General features: G+C 33.9%; 1 protein-coding gene across 12 annotated transcripts in view; it reads left to right on the forward strand.

The window, feature by feature from the left end:
* Nucleotides 1–16,240, forward strand: part of LOC107223975 (phospholipid-transporting ATPase ID) — a 129,022-nt gene that overhangs the window by 99,161 nt on the left and 13,621 nt on the right. For 9 of the 12 annotated variants that reach the window (XM_046736012.1, XM_046736011.1, XM_046736014.1 and 6 more), the window contains 8 exons: nucleotides 368–1,010; nucleotides 2,118–2,297; nucleotides 4,066–4,807; nucleotides 6,118–6,310; nucleotides 11,786–11,931; nucleotides 12,111–12,463; nucleotides 14,042–14,267; nucleotides 15,164–15,399. In XM_046736012.1, coding sequence (XP_046591968.1) covers nucleotides 368–1,010; nucleotides 2,118–2,297; nucleotides 4,066–4,807; nucleotides 6,118–6,310; nucleotides 11,786–11,931; nucleotides 12,111–12,463; nucleotides 14,042–14,267; nucleotides 15,164–15,399 — 2,719 coding nt within the window. The remainder of the gene's footprint in view (nucleotides 1–367; nucleotides 1,011–2,117; nucleotides 2,298–4,065; nucleotides 4,808–6,117; nucleotides 6,311–11,785; nucleotides 11,932–12,110; nucleotides 12,464–14,041; nucleotides 14,268–15,163; nucleotides 15,400–16,240) is intronic. The other 3 variants (XM_046736008.1, XM_046736007.1, XM_046736010.1) reach the window with 3 other exon arrangements.

The raw sequence follows: 16,240 nt of genomic DNA on the forward strand, positions 1-16,240 counted from the left end.
TTGTAGAGAATGTAACTCTCTATAAATTGCTTGCAGGACCAAGTTCGACTCATCTAATGCAATTGAGTGCTAACAATTTAAAAAATAAATGACATCTTCCTTATGTTATTTAAATGGAAAAACAGAAGATTTAAAAAATGTCCTGCATGGATTTTTTTTTCGCTATGTGCAACAGGTTTTTAAGTGGGATCGAAAAGAAATGTTATTTTCAAACGAAACATTATTACATGTTGAACATTCAGACCTGTGATTTATCGATTTTAAGTCTTACAAAAAGAAGCCAAAAATTATTTAGCTTAAGATATGACTTATTTTTCGTATCAATGAAATAATGAAAATATTGTTAAACAAAGATTTTTGCTTCTAGATACTCACTGGACAATGACAAAGTGATCCTAAGGGGTTGCGTATTGCGTAACACTCAGTGGTGTTACGGGGTTGTAATCTTTGCTGGCAAAGATACAAAACTCATGCAGAACTCAGGGAAGACCAAGTTCAAGAGAACCTCGATAGATAGACTGTTGAATCTTCTGATCATTGGAATAGTGTTTTTTTTGTTATCACTGTGTCTGTTTTGTATGATTGGTTGTGGAATATGGGAAAGCCTAGTTGGACGCCATTTTCAAGTTTACTTGCCTTGGGACTCCCTTGTGCCCAGTGAGCCCTTGGGTGGTGCAACAGTAATAGCGTTGCTGGTCTTCTTCTCATACGCAATAGTCTTGAACACAGTGGTACCCATCAGCTTATACGTTAGTGTTGAAGTGATTAGATTTGTTCAATCGTTCTTAATTAATTGGGATGAAGAAATGTACTACGAGCCAACAAATACGCACGCCAAAGCTAGGACCACAACACTAAATGAAGAGCTTGGTCAGATAGAATATATATTTTCAGACAAAACGGGTACGTTGACGCAAAACATAATGACTTTTAACAAGTGTTCAGTGGCCGGCAAGTGCTATGGGGATATTGTGGACGAGACAACCGGAGAAATTATCGAGCTGAGTGAAGTGAGTTATTTTTCTCTTTTCACCTTTTGTATAAGTCGCAGTTTCGCATCATTCCATTAGTTGATAGACCCTTTGCTTACGTTCGCATTTTCGTTGCTTTTGAATATTTTCCCTCGTTGTACAGTTCAGAATAAAAACAAACATGTTTCATAGGTACGAAAATAATATTAAACTTTTACATAATTTTTCTAGTATGATTCTGATTGGTAGAAAAACGTATACCCTTTTTTGACAGTTTTCATGCTAGAAAGCTATTATTGAAGATATAAGTTGATGCAGAAGAATTTAATGCTTTGTGAAGGTCCTAATTTGATCGGTGTACAAGAAATAAAAATATAAAAATTTAATGATGGCAATAGGATTATTTCAAAACTGCAGACAATATTTAGACAATCTAAATGTTGTTAACAGCTGTACACAATCTTAATTATATGAAATAACTATGCCAATTCATTCAGAATCACTTTGGTGATGATTTAATTCTTTCAAATTGGCACTATGTACAAATCGAGCTGAATGTCAGCAAAGTTTTCAAGTCAAAGCTACTTTTACACACTTGCATCACAGAGAATTCGAAACTGTTCGGTATTGCATGGCAATAAGGCTAGTATCATGTCTACACTAAACATACACGAGGCATTTCATGTACGGAGAATCAGTAGAGTCCTGGACGTTTTGTAAAAAAAATTCAAGTCGTTAGTCTTTAAGAAGGGACCTACCGTCTGAATAATTGAAAACAAATATCTAAGATCCAACTGATTTTTCCACCATGGAATAGCCAGCATATAATATATAAACATGCACATATCTTGGTAGTTTCATTGAAGAACTCGGCACTAAAAGAGCTCTTGCTTACCTTCAAAGTATAATTTCAAATGTTTTAAATCCAATCAAATAATAGCTTACAATCATTGGAACAGCATTCAAGACCAGCGTTCCAATCAAATAACCATAACCAAAGAAAAAAACGATTACTGTGTTGATATTATTACTAGTATATGTGAGATGGAGTAAATTAGAGTTTTTCTAGAAGTATTTTTGCTGCCGAGGTCTCCAATCGACTTTGCATTTTGTGCATATTATTTAGCATGTGTGTGCTGCATATAGACAGATAGAGCTGTGCAGACTCCAAGAATGCAATGGAACAATGGACAAGAACTCGTTCGGCCAATTTATTCGCCTCTTAATGGCGTTAACGCACGACTTCTGGATCAAGCTGACAGAATATCAAGCACAACCCCGGAACCCGTTATCAACGGTCAACCTAGAACTGCACCTTCTACTTCAGTATGCATGCTTATGTCAAATATAGTAGCTATGTATATGCAACACCCTTACGAAAAATTGCTACTGATTTAATTACTGTCATGGAATATGAGGGTTCATAAAATATACTTAATACGTCAACACTATTGATTGTAACAATTAATGAAGCATCAGCGAACTCTATAAAGTCTAATAATGCAGACTGCACGGTAATGGAACTATCAATACTAACTAATACTCAGGGCTGGGTAATATTTGAAATTTTTTCTTTTTAATTATGTATTTAAAATGTAAAACACCATTTTGCATTTCTCATTTCACATAGATTCGAACCTACATTTTATATTTTTTACTTTAAATGAAAAATGTATTTCAAATGTATGCATGGAGCTACTTGTCAAATGTCTCTGTTTAAATGGATTTTGCATTTTTTCCAAAATGCCATGACCAAGATTCCAAAATTATTCTTTCCATTTGAAATTCATTATATTAGAATTTTCAGGCCTTCATTTAATTTTATCGTAATGAGAGTGTATTTATCAATGCAGCAAACTTTTTGCTCAAATGAAACAGTGATTTTACAAATATCTCGACGGAATCGCGCGCCAAAATCTAGCACGTCTAGCTGTAGTTTCTATACAGAGATATTAAAGCGTTTTGAATAATATTTCGCAAATAAATAGCGTGTAATCGAGCGCTTGTTATGTCTTTACAATAACTACAACTAGCTAGATCTAGCAAGAATCTTCAAAACTTCACTTTCCATATTCTCTTTTAAATACATTTATGAAAGCTTTTTACCCAGCCTTGCTGATATCTTTTCAGAGGCAATATAGTTATATATTATCCATATTATGATTAACATTGATAGAATTGAAAAAAAAATGAAATATCTATCGAAATTTATTTACTAATAGTTACTTCATTACCGTTACATACTTCTTCGATTACGCAGTAGCAATTTCCCGTAAAGATATGATTTTTCATCTGTCCTGTGACAAATCAGTACAACATCAATCCTGACATATTTTCATATGTAATAATTCGTACCGTGCTTCTCTTTCTCCCTTCGTTTTTCCTAGAACTGTAATATTTGTCCATTAATCATTCGCCTGGTTTTGTGATATCTTTTACTTGTCCGAGCGTATGTTGAAATGCTTTAGTGGTGTATGTTATTTGTTTGTTATTGTCCTCACCTGACATAGGTACGTAAGTTTCAGGCTTATTCTTATCTTTCTAAAATTACAGCACGTACATTTTCAAAACTGTATTAGTACGTTTACCGAAAGTAATTTTCTCAAATGAGCCTTATCAGGATACTCGACGTTATAAAGTCATAAAACATGCCAATATACAAAATGTAATGAGCATAATTAGGGATTTCTTTCTCTTCACATTCAATCACGGTTCCTCTCTATTGATCTTCCTTGTGCAAGTAGTGATTATTCAAATGGTATTGAGTTGAAAAGGAAACCTTAAGACCCTGCATTAAACCAAACTTGAATGCAGTCAAAGCACCGCAGCTAACAAACACAAACTTACTGCCTTGGAATTTAATGTACCTGAAGTTACAGCGCCTCCAAATGTTTACGAATTCACCTTGCACAAAAAAAAAAAAATTCTCTAATAAAATGCTCTTTGTTTGAAAATGGACAATTTAAGTATCGAAGGGTTTCTTCATTTTCATGTAAATTCTTTCAAAGGCTATGTGTATCTCTAACTTGTTGCGTGTCTTAAATAATCAATGGAAAACCAACTGTTTGAATTTCAATGACTCACAATCTTGCAGACTTCACCGCCATTGGATTTTTCATTCAACGAAAACTATGAGCCTGAATTCAAGTTTTACGATGGTACATTGTTGGAAGCTGTGCGGCGAAATAATCAAGATGTGCATAGTTTCTTCAGACTCCTTGCACTATGTCATACGGTAATGCCTGAAGAGAAAAGTGGCAAGTTAGAGTATCAGGCACAATCGCCTGATGAAGCTGCGCTCGTTTCCGCAGCAAGAAACTTTGGATTTGTTTTCAAAGAAAGATCACCTAATAGTATTACAATTGAAGTGATGGGAATTCGTGAAGTGTACGAGCTGTTGTGTATTCTCGACTTCAACAATGTGAGAAAAAGAATGTCTGTTATTTTGAGGAAAGACGGGCAGCTCAGGCTGTATTGCAAAGGCGCAGACAATGTGATTTATGAAAGATTAAAAAAAGGTAGCGAAGATATCAAGGCCAAGACACAGGAGCATTTGAACAAGTTTGCTGGCGAAGGATTAAGAACATTGTGCTTATCTGTAAGAGACTTGGATGAGAGGTTTTTCAATAACTGGAAGCAACGACATCAAGAAGCTGCTTTGAGTCTCGAGAACAGGGACGACAAATTAGATGCCATTTATGAAGAGATAGAAAAGGGCATGACTTTATTAGGCGTCACCGCAATCGAGGATAAGCTACAAGATGGCGTTCCACAAACTATTGCAAACTTAGCATTAGCTGGGATTAAGATATGGGTTTTGACTGGAGACAAACAAGGTAGTGAAAGCCAAAGTAAAGAAATTAATAAATAATTTTTACAGCATTTTGTGGTAAAACCATTTGTTTTTGACGAACCGCTGCCATAATTGAACCTAAATGACTGTGCACTGCATAATATTGATTTTATTAAAATATATCGTAATCTAGTGGAGAAAATTAAAACCAATAGCAGTAGGGTTTGCAATGCACTCTATTGGTAGCAGCCTATCACAGTTTCCAATACTCACAAAGCAGCAATAATTTCAGATTAATAGTTCTTCCCATTGATAGACCAATTGCATAGCTGTAGTTGAAAATATGTAATATTCTGTATTTGCTGAAAAAGTAGTTCAGTAATAATTAAGTACAGAATCGACGTCATATGTATAGTTATCAATTGCTGAAAGATGGCAAGTTCAATCATTTAGGTATCTGTGAAATAATATTAATGTTATTTAATGTTTGAATGACACTGTTAACCAGCTAATTCCGACCCATTAGTCCATCAATAACAAATTTTTTTATCAGTATTAGTCATTTTATTATTTAAATATAACAACCGAGCATTCTTTGAAGAAATTTGACATGATAGAAAAGTAAAAAAAAGCTTGCAGATGTTCAACATTAAGGTGTCTCATGAAAAATATTTTTTTTTTTTCGATTACGCATTTCATGAAACCATAGTTCATCACATAATATTAAATCTCCAGAAAGGGTAACGCGGTACGATTTTTTTAAGCAGTGACACATCCAGATATTGTATTAATACGACTTAAAAAAATCACACAGAGTTATTCTTTCTGGAGGTTTAATATTATGTTATGAACTATGGTTTTATGAAGTGGAAGATCGAAATTGAAAAAGAAGTTTTTTTTTTTTTTTGTTTTGAGGTACCCTGTTCTACATGTTCGATCAGGATGAAAACAAAATTCTCAAAAAAGACGAACCATATTGTACCACAGTCGAAGAAGTGCCTCCTATGCATATAAGAATATGTGCAGTAATTTGTAATTTATAAAGTTTCATAACTTCGACACAAGTTCCCGAAATTTGTCGAAATTTTTGCAGTGATTTCATAGATAATCAATATACTTGTCGTGACTTTTTTGATAACTTTATTGCTATTTTCCAATGATTAATTTTTTTTCCCCAAGCCAATAATTGTATTCATTTTCTCGACTCCAAAATGTCGACTCCCTGGTTGAAGACATTTTTTGATGTATTAAATTTGAATTGTTCTTTTTTTAATTACATCAATTGCATTTTAAGAGCAAACATATTTCAAGGGCGATGAACCTCCTTAATGTGACTGATGTATACTTTTACAGAGACTGCGATCAACATTGGTTATTCTTGTCAGCTGCTAACGGATGAATTGACAGACGTATTCATAGTAGATGCGACTACGTTTGATGGTGTTGAAACTCAGTTAACAAGATTCCAAGAAGCAATTAAGACTGCGTCAAACCAGCAAAGCAGACCAGCACTCTCCATTGTCACATTCAGGTGGGACAAGGAAAGGTCAGGCAAATGAAAGAGACGGAGCATAATTTTGATGATTTTTTTACGTATTATTTACAGTTCTAATACCGATTAACACTTTTGTTAACGATTCATACGATTCACGTTGAATGTTGCACTGTGTTTTGTTTATGTAATGCTTTCTCTGTGTTGTTATCTAACAAGAGGAAGTCAAAATCTAGGAATTTCACTTCCATACACTCTGAAAGAAAAGTAAATCTATCTCGTGCCAGATATGAGTTCTTCAAGTAGAATTTGAACGGAATATCAATCAACTTGTACCATACGAGTTTTGAACAAATTCCTCCGCAGACCAAATTCCGAATTCATCATTTTTTATACTAATTTCCTACTAAACTGTCAAACACAGTGAAAAATCATCCCGAAGAATTGGTAATGCTGTAGAAGCCCGTTTATACTTGCGTTTAAATAAGCGCTCGGAACTTCTTGTAAATTAGCGATTAGGGAATACATAGCATTTGTTTTGCCAGAAAAACAGATTTGTCATAAACTAAATTTATTTCGAATCTCAATATTTCTATACTTGGCAAAAAATGTGAAAAGTAAATCCAGAAATTGTTAAGGAAATTAAAAACCAGAAGACAGTTGTAAAATATAGTTCTTCAAAGTTAACATTATCGTCTTATAAACATGTCAACGGTGATCAAGATTCATTAAAAAAGTCAATTTGAGTCAATGATTAAAGTGACTAAAAACTGGCTTGAAAAATCTCTGCTGTGTATTTTAAAGTGTTTCTAATACAACGTATCACTAACGCAATTACATTAAATTCATCTCTCTCATTATTTTCTCAGCAAACACTTAGGCATTTCACTTGTGAATATTACATAATCTCACTATCTGGTTTTAATATTTGTGCAACGCTTTTTTTTAAATTAGTCTGCCAGGATTACATCAGTTGTACTTTAGACTCACTTCTCGTGATTGTTGTAAATTAGTCGGTTCGCCAACTCTGATAGAATCATTCAATTACCTGTCGATTGCCTGACTTCTTGCATTACCAAATTTGTTAACTACTCATAGTTTCCAACACTGAATTCTAAATTCATAAAGAAAAAGTAAGAAAGATCAATGAGTCACACAATCGCATTGACAGAACTGTGTTCATTATTTGGATAAGATTAATCTCCAAAACTGATCTGTCTTAACATCATTTTTGTACAAAAGAGTTGTTTTGTAAATTAGTCTCCCTACCTTGTCTGACAGATATTGACAACTCGATACTTTACCCAGCTTATTCAAAATTTTACAGGATAAGATTAGCGGACAATACTTTCACATAAAAAGAATTATAAGAGTCCACGACAAGAACTAGATCAAATTATTCCATGAAGCAACATTCTCTTGTTGCTTTATTTTCATTACCGTTGAAGTTTTCTAAACGCCGTATTTTGCCCTGATCAGATTTATATCTTCTTACAGAGGTGTTTCCAAATTAGAATTCAGACGTAGACTTCCTTCAGCAAGGTAGTATCATGGGACCAACTGAAAATGTTTATGTAAATATTATCGTAGTCGTAGGGTGGTCGGGGTTTAATCGCTCCATGCAAATATCTCAGAAATGAAGAGGGATAGAACAAAAAGTTTTATACAAAACTAAAAATTCAAAGCCAATTCAGGGAATGAAGATTTTTTGAACATTTTTTCGTTTTATTTATTTATTTTTTTTCTCTTATTGTAACTCCCGCATTGACTCATTGGCCCTTACCCTCGCCAAAAGGTTTCTTATCATAATTCATGATACAAATCAAAATCATCACAAATATCGTATCATTTGAAACTCGTCAGTTTTAGTATCCACATCAAAACTTTTCGTTGAGGGTGATGGATAATAGATACGTGTAGAATCTAAAGTTAAAGAAAAAGTATGAAAAAAACAAAGTCCACATTTTTTTTCTTTGCATTTTCGAATTTGTATTTGTCTTCACTATCAGCAGCTGGTAAAATGTGAGTTCCGTATCTATAATGAGACATCACTGGCAAAATCTTAAAAACGTAAGAATCCACAAGTTATTATTATTACAATTACCAAATTAGCATTATCTTTCTCCCATGAAACAAGTTTTGTAAAAGTATCTGTCTTACATCTCTTTCGTTTCTGAAATATTCATCTAGGGCGATTAACACCGACCATCTTTCATAACTTGACCATTGAGTGCAAACCAATTACTTTCTTAATCATTTTTATTTTTAATTATTATTATCAATAATAATCAAATATAGATATTTCTGATGTTGGTAATAATAAATGTAACGCAAAATTTACTTTAAATGCTCTTCACATTTTGTCTCTTTGTTATAATCTTAGCGTAATTTATTGTGTTGTATCTCAGTTGTATCAATAATGTCTGCTGTTCGGTCCCATGATGATTGATAAACAGTATACTCCATAATTTATTGCTCTCAGCGTTCTCTGGGTCGGGCTTTTCTAGATCTGGGGTGCAGAAAAGATCTCACTGTGTCGCGGTCACTCTTTTCCTCTATAGCAATGTCAATTACACCTGCGCATAGAGTACTGCATGTCACGAGGGTGCGGTTTAAATGAGCAAAAAGTTATAACGAGTCATCTGTCATTAGTATTTGAATTTTTGTAATCTATTTGAATCTTTAAAAATATCTTGGTGACACAATTTATTTTCTGATATTTACCTTCGTTCGGGCCTCATTTTACTTTATCTGAGACGGTATTTTTTCTTTCTTGCACAATAATAATGTCAAAAATAGGTTGATTTGGTTAATCTAAAACTTCGAATAATTGTTATTCCAACTAATCGATTAATCGAAATAACGAGATTAATTGAAAGGGTTAGTTACCGAATAATCGGAAAAACAATTATTAAAAAATACCGACTCATCGATTAATTGGGCATTTCAACCGATTGTTTATACGATTATTCGGTTAATTGGAAAACCAATGAATCTAAGTCTAGAACTAATCGATCAATAGCACAGCCCGATAATTGGGATTTTTTTCTTTTCTTATGAACGTATACGAAAAAAGTAATCAGGTGTTTTCTATTTGCATTCTACGGACGAAATCAATCCATAGCTATCAAATTTTATCAATTAACTTCAATCAGCATTTAGCAATACGTATTTTAATATACATTTTTGAATATCAAATGAAAAATAATCTCCAAATTGACTTCTTTTCTGAAGTTGAATGTGGTATTAAGTGATGGTTGTAAGTTCATACGTAGTTTACTTCGTGACAAGAAACCGTATGCAGGTTCCATGAATTCTTCCAATGTAGATTGGATCTTATGCGTGTCATGACAAACGTATTCATAGCTGATAAAATTTCGTCCGAGAGAATGAATTTCATTTTTATGAAAATGTTGAGTTAATTATTGGAATGCTTGATACTTGATACTCCCTCCTTCTCTTTCTGTCTACTTCAAATTAATCGTTATTACTAGTAAGAATATATTATTATGGTAATGCTTAATTCATGTTTTGATATGCTCATAAACATAGTTCGACATGTTGACTGAAGATAAGGAAAAGCGATCAGGTACGCTTGGGAATAACTTCATTTTTCTACATTTACGGAGACTTTTATGAGATTAATTGATGTAAGTTAGGCATTAATTTAAAAAAATCGCAATTTTTCTCTTGCCTCCTCTTTTTACTCGGCAATACAAGATCTTCCGTCAATGTTTCAGAGGACTTCGAAGATCTATGCTATGAAATTTACATTATGTATTCCTTACACAAACTTTCTGTTCAAATTGCAATTTTGTAAACGGTCCTGAACTCTGGTATATTTTGATCATGATGGAATAATTTCACTTTTTTGTTCATAACGCTGATTAGAGACTTTACACTAAAATATACATGTACCTTAATGTCAGCTTGCACATGGATAATTGAAAAACTGATGTATAAACTTGCATTAGAGTATATTCCACTATATGGAAAGTTATACTGTAGTGAATTTTTTCGTAATTGCTCATGTGGTTGTCAAGTTCATTTATCTCGATATAAACAATTTATCCCGTTATAGTAGAATGTGAATTTTTGGAATCTAGATTATCATCAGACATTTTTGACCTGGAATGCATTCTTAATTTTCTTTCTATTTCAACTCTGTGGAATGATAAATTTTTCTATTCTCTTAACGTTTTTCCCATCAATTTGGAATTTCGTAATTACTTGATCGTTAGTTTTCTTGTATCTAATAATCTATAAGTATTGTTGAAACAAATGTGTAACATCATGACACTACAATGTTGAATGCCGGAAAGAAAATCTATTTGATTATGCATTCAATTCCGACGCAATTCAAAAACTCCGACTATTTTGACTATTTATTAGAGCCTACACATCGCTGATGTGGTAGCGCACTCTACATGCTATACCGGGCAAAACTATTCAAACATTTTTTTTCAACACCTGCTTGGAAAGTTCAATTTTCGAAGCCTGCAGAGCTTGCGTAATGTACCACATTTCCGAACAGTGCGGCAAACGACGATGGCGCGTGTGCACAACTGAAACGATCGATTTTACACATTAGGGTCATCTTTCACGCATGCGCACTTTTCAATGACTCAATTTTACGCACTGTCATTACGCGTAAAATACTTGATCCCAATTTGTACACGCGGTCAGAAGCAACTTCTTTGCGTCTAAAATCAAACTTTCCTTCACAGGTGTTCGAAAAAATAGCGTGTGTCATACGTGCGGATTGGCGATATCTGACGCGTGTGATCAAAGCTCTCGTCTTGGTTCGCGCTGCGTTCAAAGTTATTAGAAACTACCCACTTACTGCACTTGTAATACAATGTACTATTACTTCATGCCAGAATAACGCCAGAAAATGTATTCCTAATATCAGTGGTAAATATTCAAATACAGCAATACATATTTTGGCACTTTTGTTGCATCGATTTAATATTTTTTTGGATAATCGTGTTCGGCATTGCATGCAGAATTGCGTTAGCTACGATTTTTTTACGGTAACGATGCGTAGGCTCTAAGAATAGTCAAAATAAGAGAAATTTTGCTTCATCGGTAAAGACTGGCCGTAACGCTGCCTCAAACTGCAGAATAAAGGACCAAAATTATGCATTTCCACATGTTTCAAAATGTATCTTGTTTTGCCATTTCTTTTTTTTTCTGAACGAAGTAGGGCACCATGTGTAGACGGACATGAAGATCTCAGATTTTGCTCTTGAAGTTATATTACAAATATCATAGAGTTTCTAATCTATGAATAGTTTATATTTTGAATCACAGTTTACTTTTGCGATAGTCAAAGAAATTGGCATAATTTGCTGTTAGATGTAAATCAATATTTACCGAGTATATTAGTTAGTTTTGTAACTAGTAGAATGAGCAAAGTTAGTTTTCAAAAGTAAATATTATGAATTTTGATTTCACTTGAAACTTGAAAAACCATCAAGAAAGGAGATAGGTTCTTTGCATTCTGAAATCTGTGTTTTCGACATGCAGTAGTGAGACCGAGTACAATGCCAACAGAGATGAAGAGCTCGACCAAGCGGAAAATTCAGGTTTCGCGATTGTTATCAATGGGCATTCACTGGTGCATGCTTTACACCCGCAACTGGAGCAACTCTTTTTGGATGTTTCAAAACACTGTGAGTTTAATTAATATATACCCTAAATAATATGTAGTAATATTGACGTTGTTTTATTGTATTACAATCAGAATCTAATTTTTGTGTCAGATATATTCAAATTTTGAGAGGAACAAAACATATAATTTAGGTATAACTAATTGTGAATTGATTTGATTAAAAAGTTTTTTCCAACATAGGTAAGTCTGTTATATGTTGCCGAGTAACGCCTCTTCAAAAAGCAATGGTAGTTGAATTGATAAAGAAAAGTAAAAAGGCAGTAACCCTGGCGATCGGTGATGGAGCCAATGATGTTTCAATGATCAAAGCTGCCCACATCGGAGTTGGGATCAGCGGGCAAGAAGGAATGCAGGCTGTTTTGGCCTCAGATTATTCTATCGGACAATTCCGGTTCCTAGAAAGATTATTACTGGTTCATGGCCGATGGTCATATTACAGAATGTGCAAATTCCTTAGGTACTTTTTTTATAAAAATTTTGCCTTTACTCTCTGCCACATTTGGTTTGCTTTCTTCTGTGGCTTCAGTGCTCAGGTAAGATATATCCAACAGAACTTAGTTTTATATAATCTATTAAATTATGTCTACGTATATAAGGCTCAACGTTACTCTGTCCGTCCATCCTTAAGTTCGCTTATAACTCCTGAACCAGTTTCAATTCTGTTTTTTTTTTCTATGTATAGCTACAACGTCTGGCAAAATTTTAGGCTATATTTTTGTTCAGCCAGATCAATAGTTTTGAAGATATAACGATATTTGTAAATCAAGTCAGAACGAGATCACACACTTATGCAAATGCTAACTAAACACTTACAGATAGAAGAAAGTGACGTTAAAGAGTTTTCAATTTCTCACTGAGCTCTACAAAAAAGTCCGCGTTTTACCATAAGAAGTATTTGAAAATATTGGCAGCTAGAGCCGCCACGGGCTGCTAGTAGCTAATATAATATTCTCGATATAGCTCGATCAGTATTATCTTGCTCAATTAGATGATGTACTTGTAATTCCGATCGATCAAGCTCGGTGAAAACTTAAGTAGCCATTATTACGGAGCTTCAATGATAAGTTTCTGAGGAGCGAATAAAACTTGGGCATTTGAGAGTAAAGAGTGATGAAATTATGAATGAAAATTACATTGATATATTCGTTTATTAATGAAACTCTTTGAAAAAGCTTGATCGATCGAAGTTTTTGGCATGTCGAGAGTATCTCAGTATAACGATGGTGACCTGTTTTTGAATCAATTAATCTCTTGTAACATTGAATAGAATTAAAAAGCGAATCTTATCCAAAAGTACTTTTGTCGCTGATTTTGATGAAATGTCAGAAAATCGGGTGTTTGTCCTTGGAGAATGGGAGCTTATGTCGAGAGAAAACTGTGAAAGTTAGCAGATTCAGCGTGCGACCGCGCATGTGCGAGCTTTGTCGTCTTTTCACGCAAGCTGTCCATCTGAAGCTTTAGCTATAATACACCGTTTGTAGAGATTACATGATTGACTTGATTTTTCTGTTAGGTCAAGCAGGTTTCAAACAGTTGATGCAGTGATTCGGGAAGGCTTAGCAAAGTTTTATTGCTTACTGACTGATAACTCATGACTGCCACGAGTCGTTATAAGAATACAATTTCAATTGGCCGCATAATGCGAGCGAGTCTTACACCTTTTGCCTCATTTTGAGTAAGTTGGCGCCACTGCCTTGAAGATGAAAATATTGCTGCGATGTGATCTCGCCTACAGATAGAGTTCAATTGTGCATGCACAGTCGGTTGTTAAACCTGCCAACTTTCACCATTTCCTCTCATTATGTTTGAAGTTTGTACTAATATTAAGAGAAAAGTGTCAAACTGGTGACTTACAAATGCTCTGTATACTTATGCGAATTGCGAGCTTTTCTGCTCAACATAATGTAATTTTACCGAGTCATTTGTTTAAGTTTTGAAATGATGATAGTAAGGCGAATATGATACTCTGTATGCTCCTTTGGTTGAGCAATTGTTCCCTAAGTTGAGCATTCGGGACTGAGTCTAACATTAATCTGATACTCTTTGATTGAGTATTGTGTGATTTAAATGACGTTACTTCAATCAATGCTTACACATAATTTTATTTACAGACTGTTTTCGACCCGATGTACATTTCCGTCTATAATTTATTTTACACATCATTGCCCGTCCTGGCAATCGGCATATTCGACCAAGATGTTAATGATAAAAACAGTTTACTCTATCCAAAACTGTACACACCCGGGCACCAAAATTTGCTATTCAACAAAAAAGAATTCTGTTGGAGTGCGCTACATGGATTCTTCGCCAGCTGTGTATTGTTTCTAGTGCCCTATGGTAATTATGTTTACATATTAGTCCGCCTAATTTTTTTATCCATTTTTTTTCAACTGTTGAAATAGCTATCAATAGTAATAAAATTGCAGTACGATGCTCTATACCTACTTAACGTTATTGGTCACTCTTTCTGTGGATGCAAGTTAAATTCTCTGAGTGTTGAAAGATTTTTATCCCAAGTTTTTATTGGATGATTACATTGTTAACACTTATTTAATACATGAAAGCATAGAGTTTGTTTGTTGATGGTCTATAAGTGTAAGTTATGTTCCAGGCTATTTTTCACATGATTGTGATCCTTAAAATTTTTAATTCCATTTTCTTGATGGTATATTGCAGATGTAAAACATGACTAAAGATTATGAATTACGATGTCTTTGATCTTACATATATGAGCTTTCCAGTACGAACAATTGGCAAAGTTTCAGGCTTAGAACGAAGATTCGCGTACATTTTATTTGGAAAATTAAGCAACCACATTAGTATCGAAATTGGGGACGTGTTATAACAATATCGTATCCAAAAACGACATAATAACTGATCGTTTTTGTCCTTTTGGACGCATATCAAGAAAAAAAAGTTGCGTGCAAGCAACAATAACCATCTACCAGCTGTACAATGTCCCTTCAGCTTTGATGTCAGCATACGTTAACAAAAACAATCAGCCAAAACGCTACTCCTATTAGTTTGAATTTTCACCACCAATAGGCAGGTCACTCTTTGATCGATTGCAATATTATCTCAAACATGAGATTGCCATTGCAGTTTTGTTTCGAAAAAATGACCAACTAAAGTCTTACCTCAAAATGCCATGATAAATTATTATGCATAAAAAAATAAATGATCAGTCTCACACATAAAGCATTATTATCTGAAGCATTTGTATTATTTTCCAGGAACGTACAAGGATGGAGTATCACCAAAGGGTTACGTACTCTCTGATCACATGCTGCTGGGCAGTGTGGTAGCAACAATATTAGTCATAGTTGTAACAGTGCAGATAGCTCTCGATACATCTTACTGGACAGTGTTTAACCACATCATGGTTTGGGGCTCTCTTATTTGGTATTTTATACTCGATTACTTCTACAACTTCGTTGTCGGCGGCAGTTATGTGGGTAGTCTTACCATGGTATGTATCACAAACTTATCCAGCAATCACCTGTGTATTAACATTCGACGGAGATCTGAATAGTTAAATATAATATGATCATGGCACACTTGCGAACCTCAAAATTCAGATCTTTCTATGCAAAGGATTAATTTTTATTAATCCAATGTCTCATCATCAAATCATCAACAAAAATTATTCAAAATTTATTTATTCACAGTCACTTAAACTGTGAACGTAACTTGTCTGAATTGAATTTTGTTTATTCTTAGGTCTGTTTGAATTATTTCTACAGAGCTTATCACACAAAGATTATCTGTACAAAGGATGAAGTGACCATTCCGCTTTAACATTGCAATATCTGCTTTATAACTCAAAAACTGAGCAATAACGTAAAATTTATCGCTACTTGATAAAGTTCTTTAGCAAATAAATTGATAGATCTGTGATCCTAATCATTTTTTACCGCATGTGAATATATTTGTGAGCATAGCGAGGGGTAATATGTGGACAATTCTCTAGTCATGAATAAATTTAAATCGAAGAACATAAAACTGCACATTTAGAATAAATACATGGTTTCAATCTTAACTATTTTGAGTGTATCGTATAGGAGGACTGTTTATATGCACAAATCATACCTCTAACAAATATCGAATTTCAAGGAAAAAATGCCGGCCCTCTAAAAGTTAAAATATCGGGAGTTACCCGTCGCAAAAAACAATGAATGCAATTTAACTCGATTATATAGCAAATTCGAAACAAAAATTTATTAAATCTTTCGCAATTCGAGTTCATCACCAAAAAAAGTAAAAATTGTATCATCTTAGATATGTGTTGTATTAATTTTTTCATCTGTGAA

This window comes from Neodiprion lecontei, chromosome 3, assembly GCF_021901455.1.
Source record: "Neodiprion lecontei isolate iyNeoLeco1 chromosome 3, iyNeoLeco1.1, whole genome shotgun sequence".
In the NCBI taxonomy this organism is placed as follows: Eukaryota; Metazoa; Arthropoda; class Insecta; order Hymenoptera; family Diprionidae; genus Neodiprion; species Neodiprion lecontei.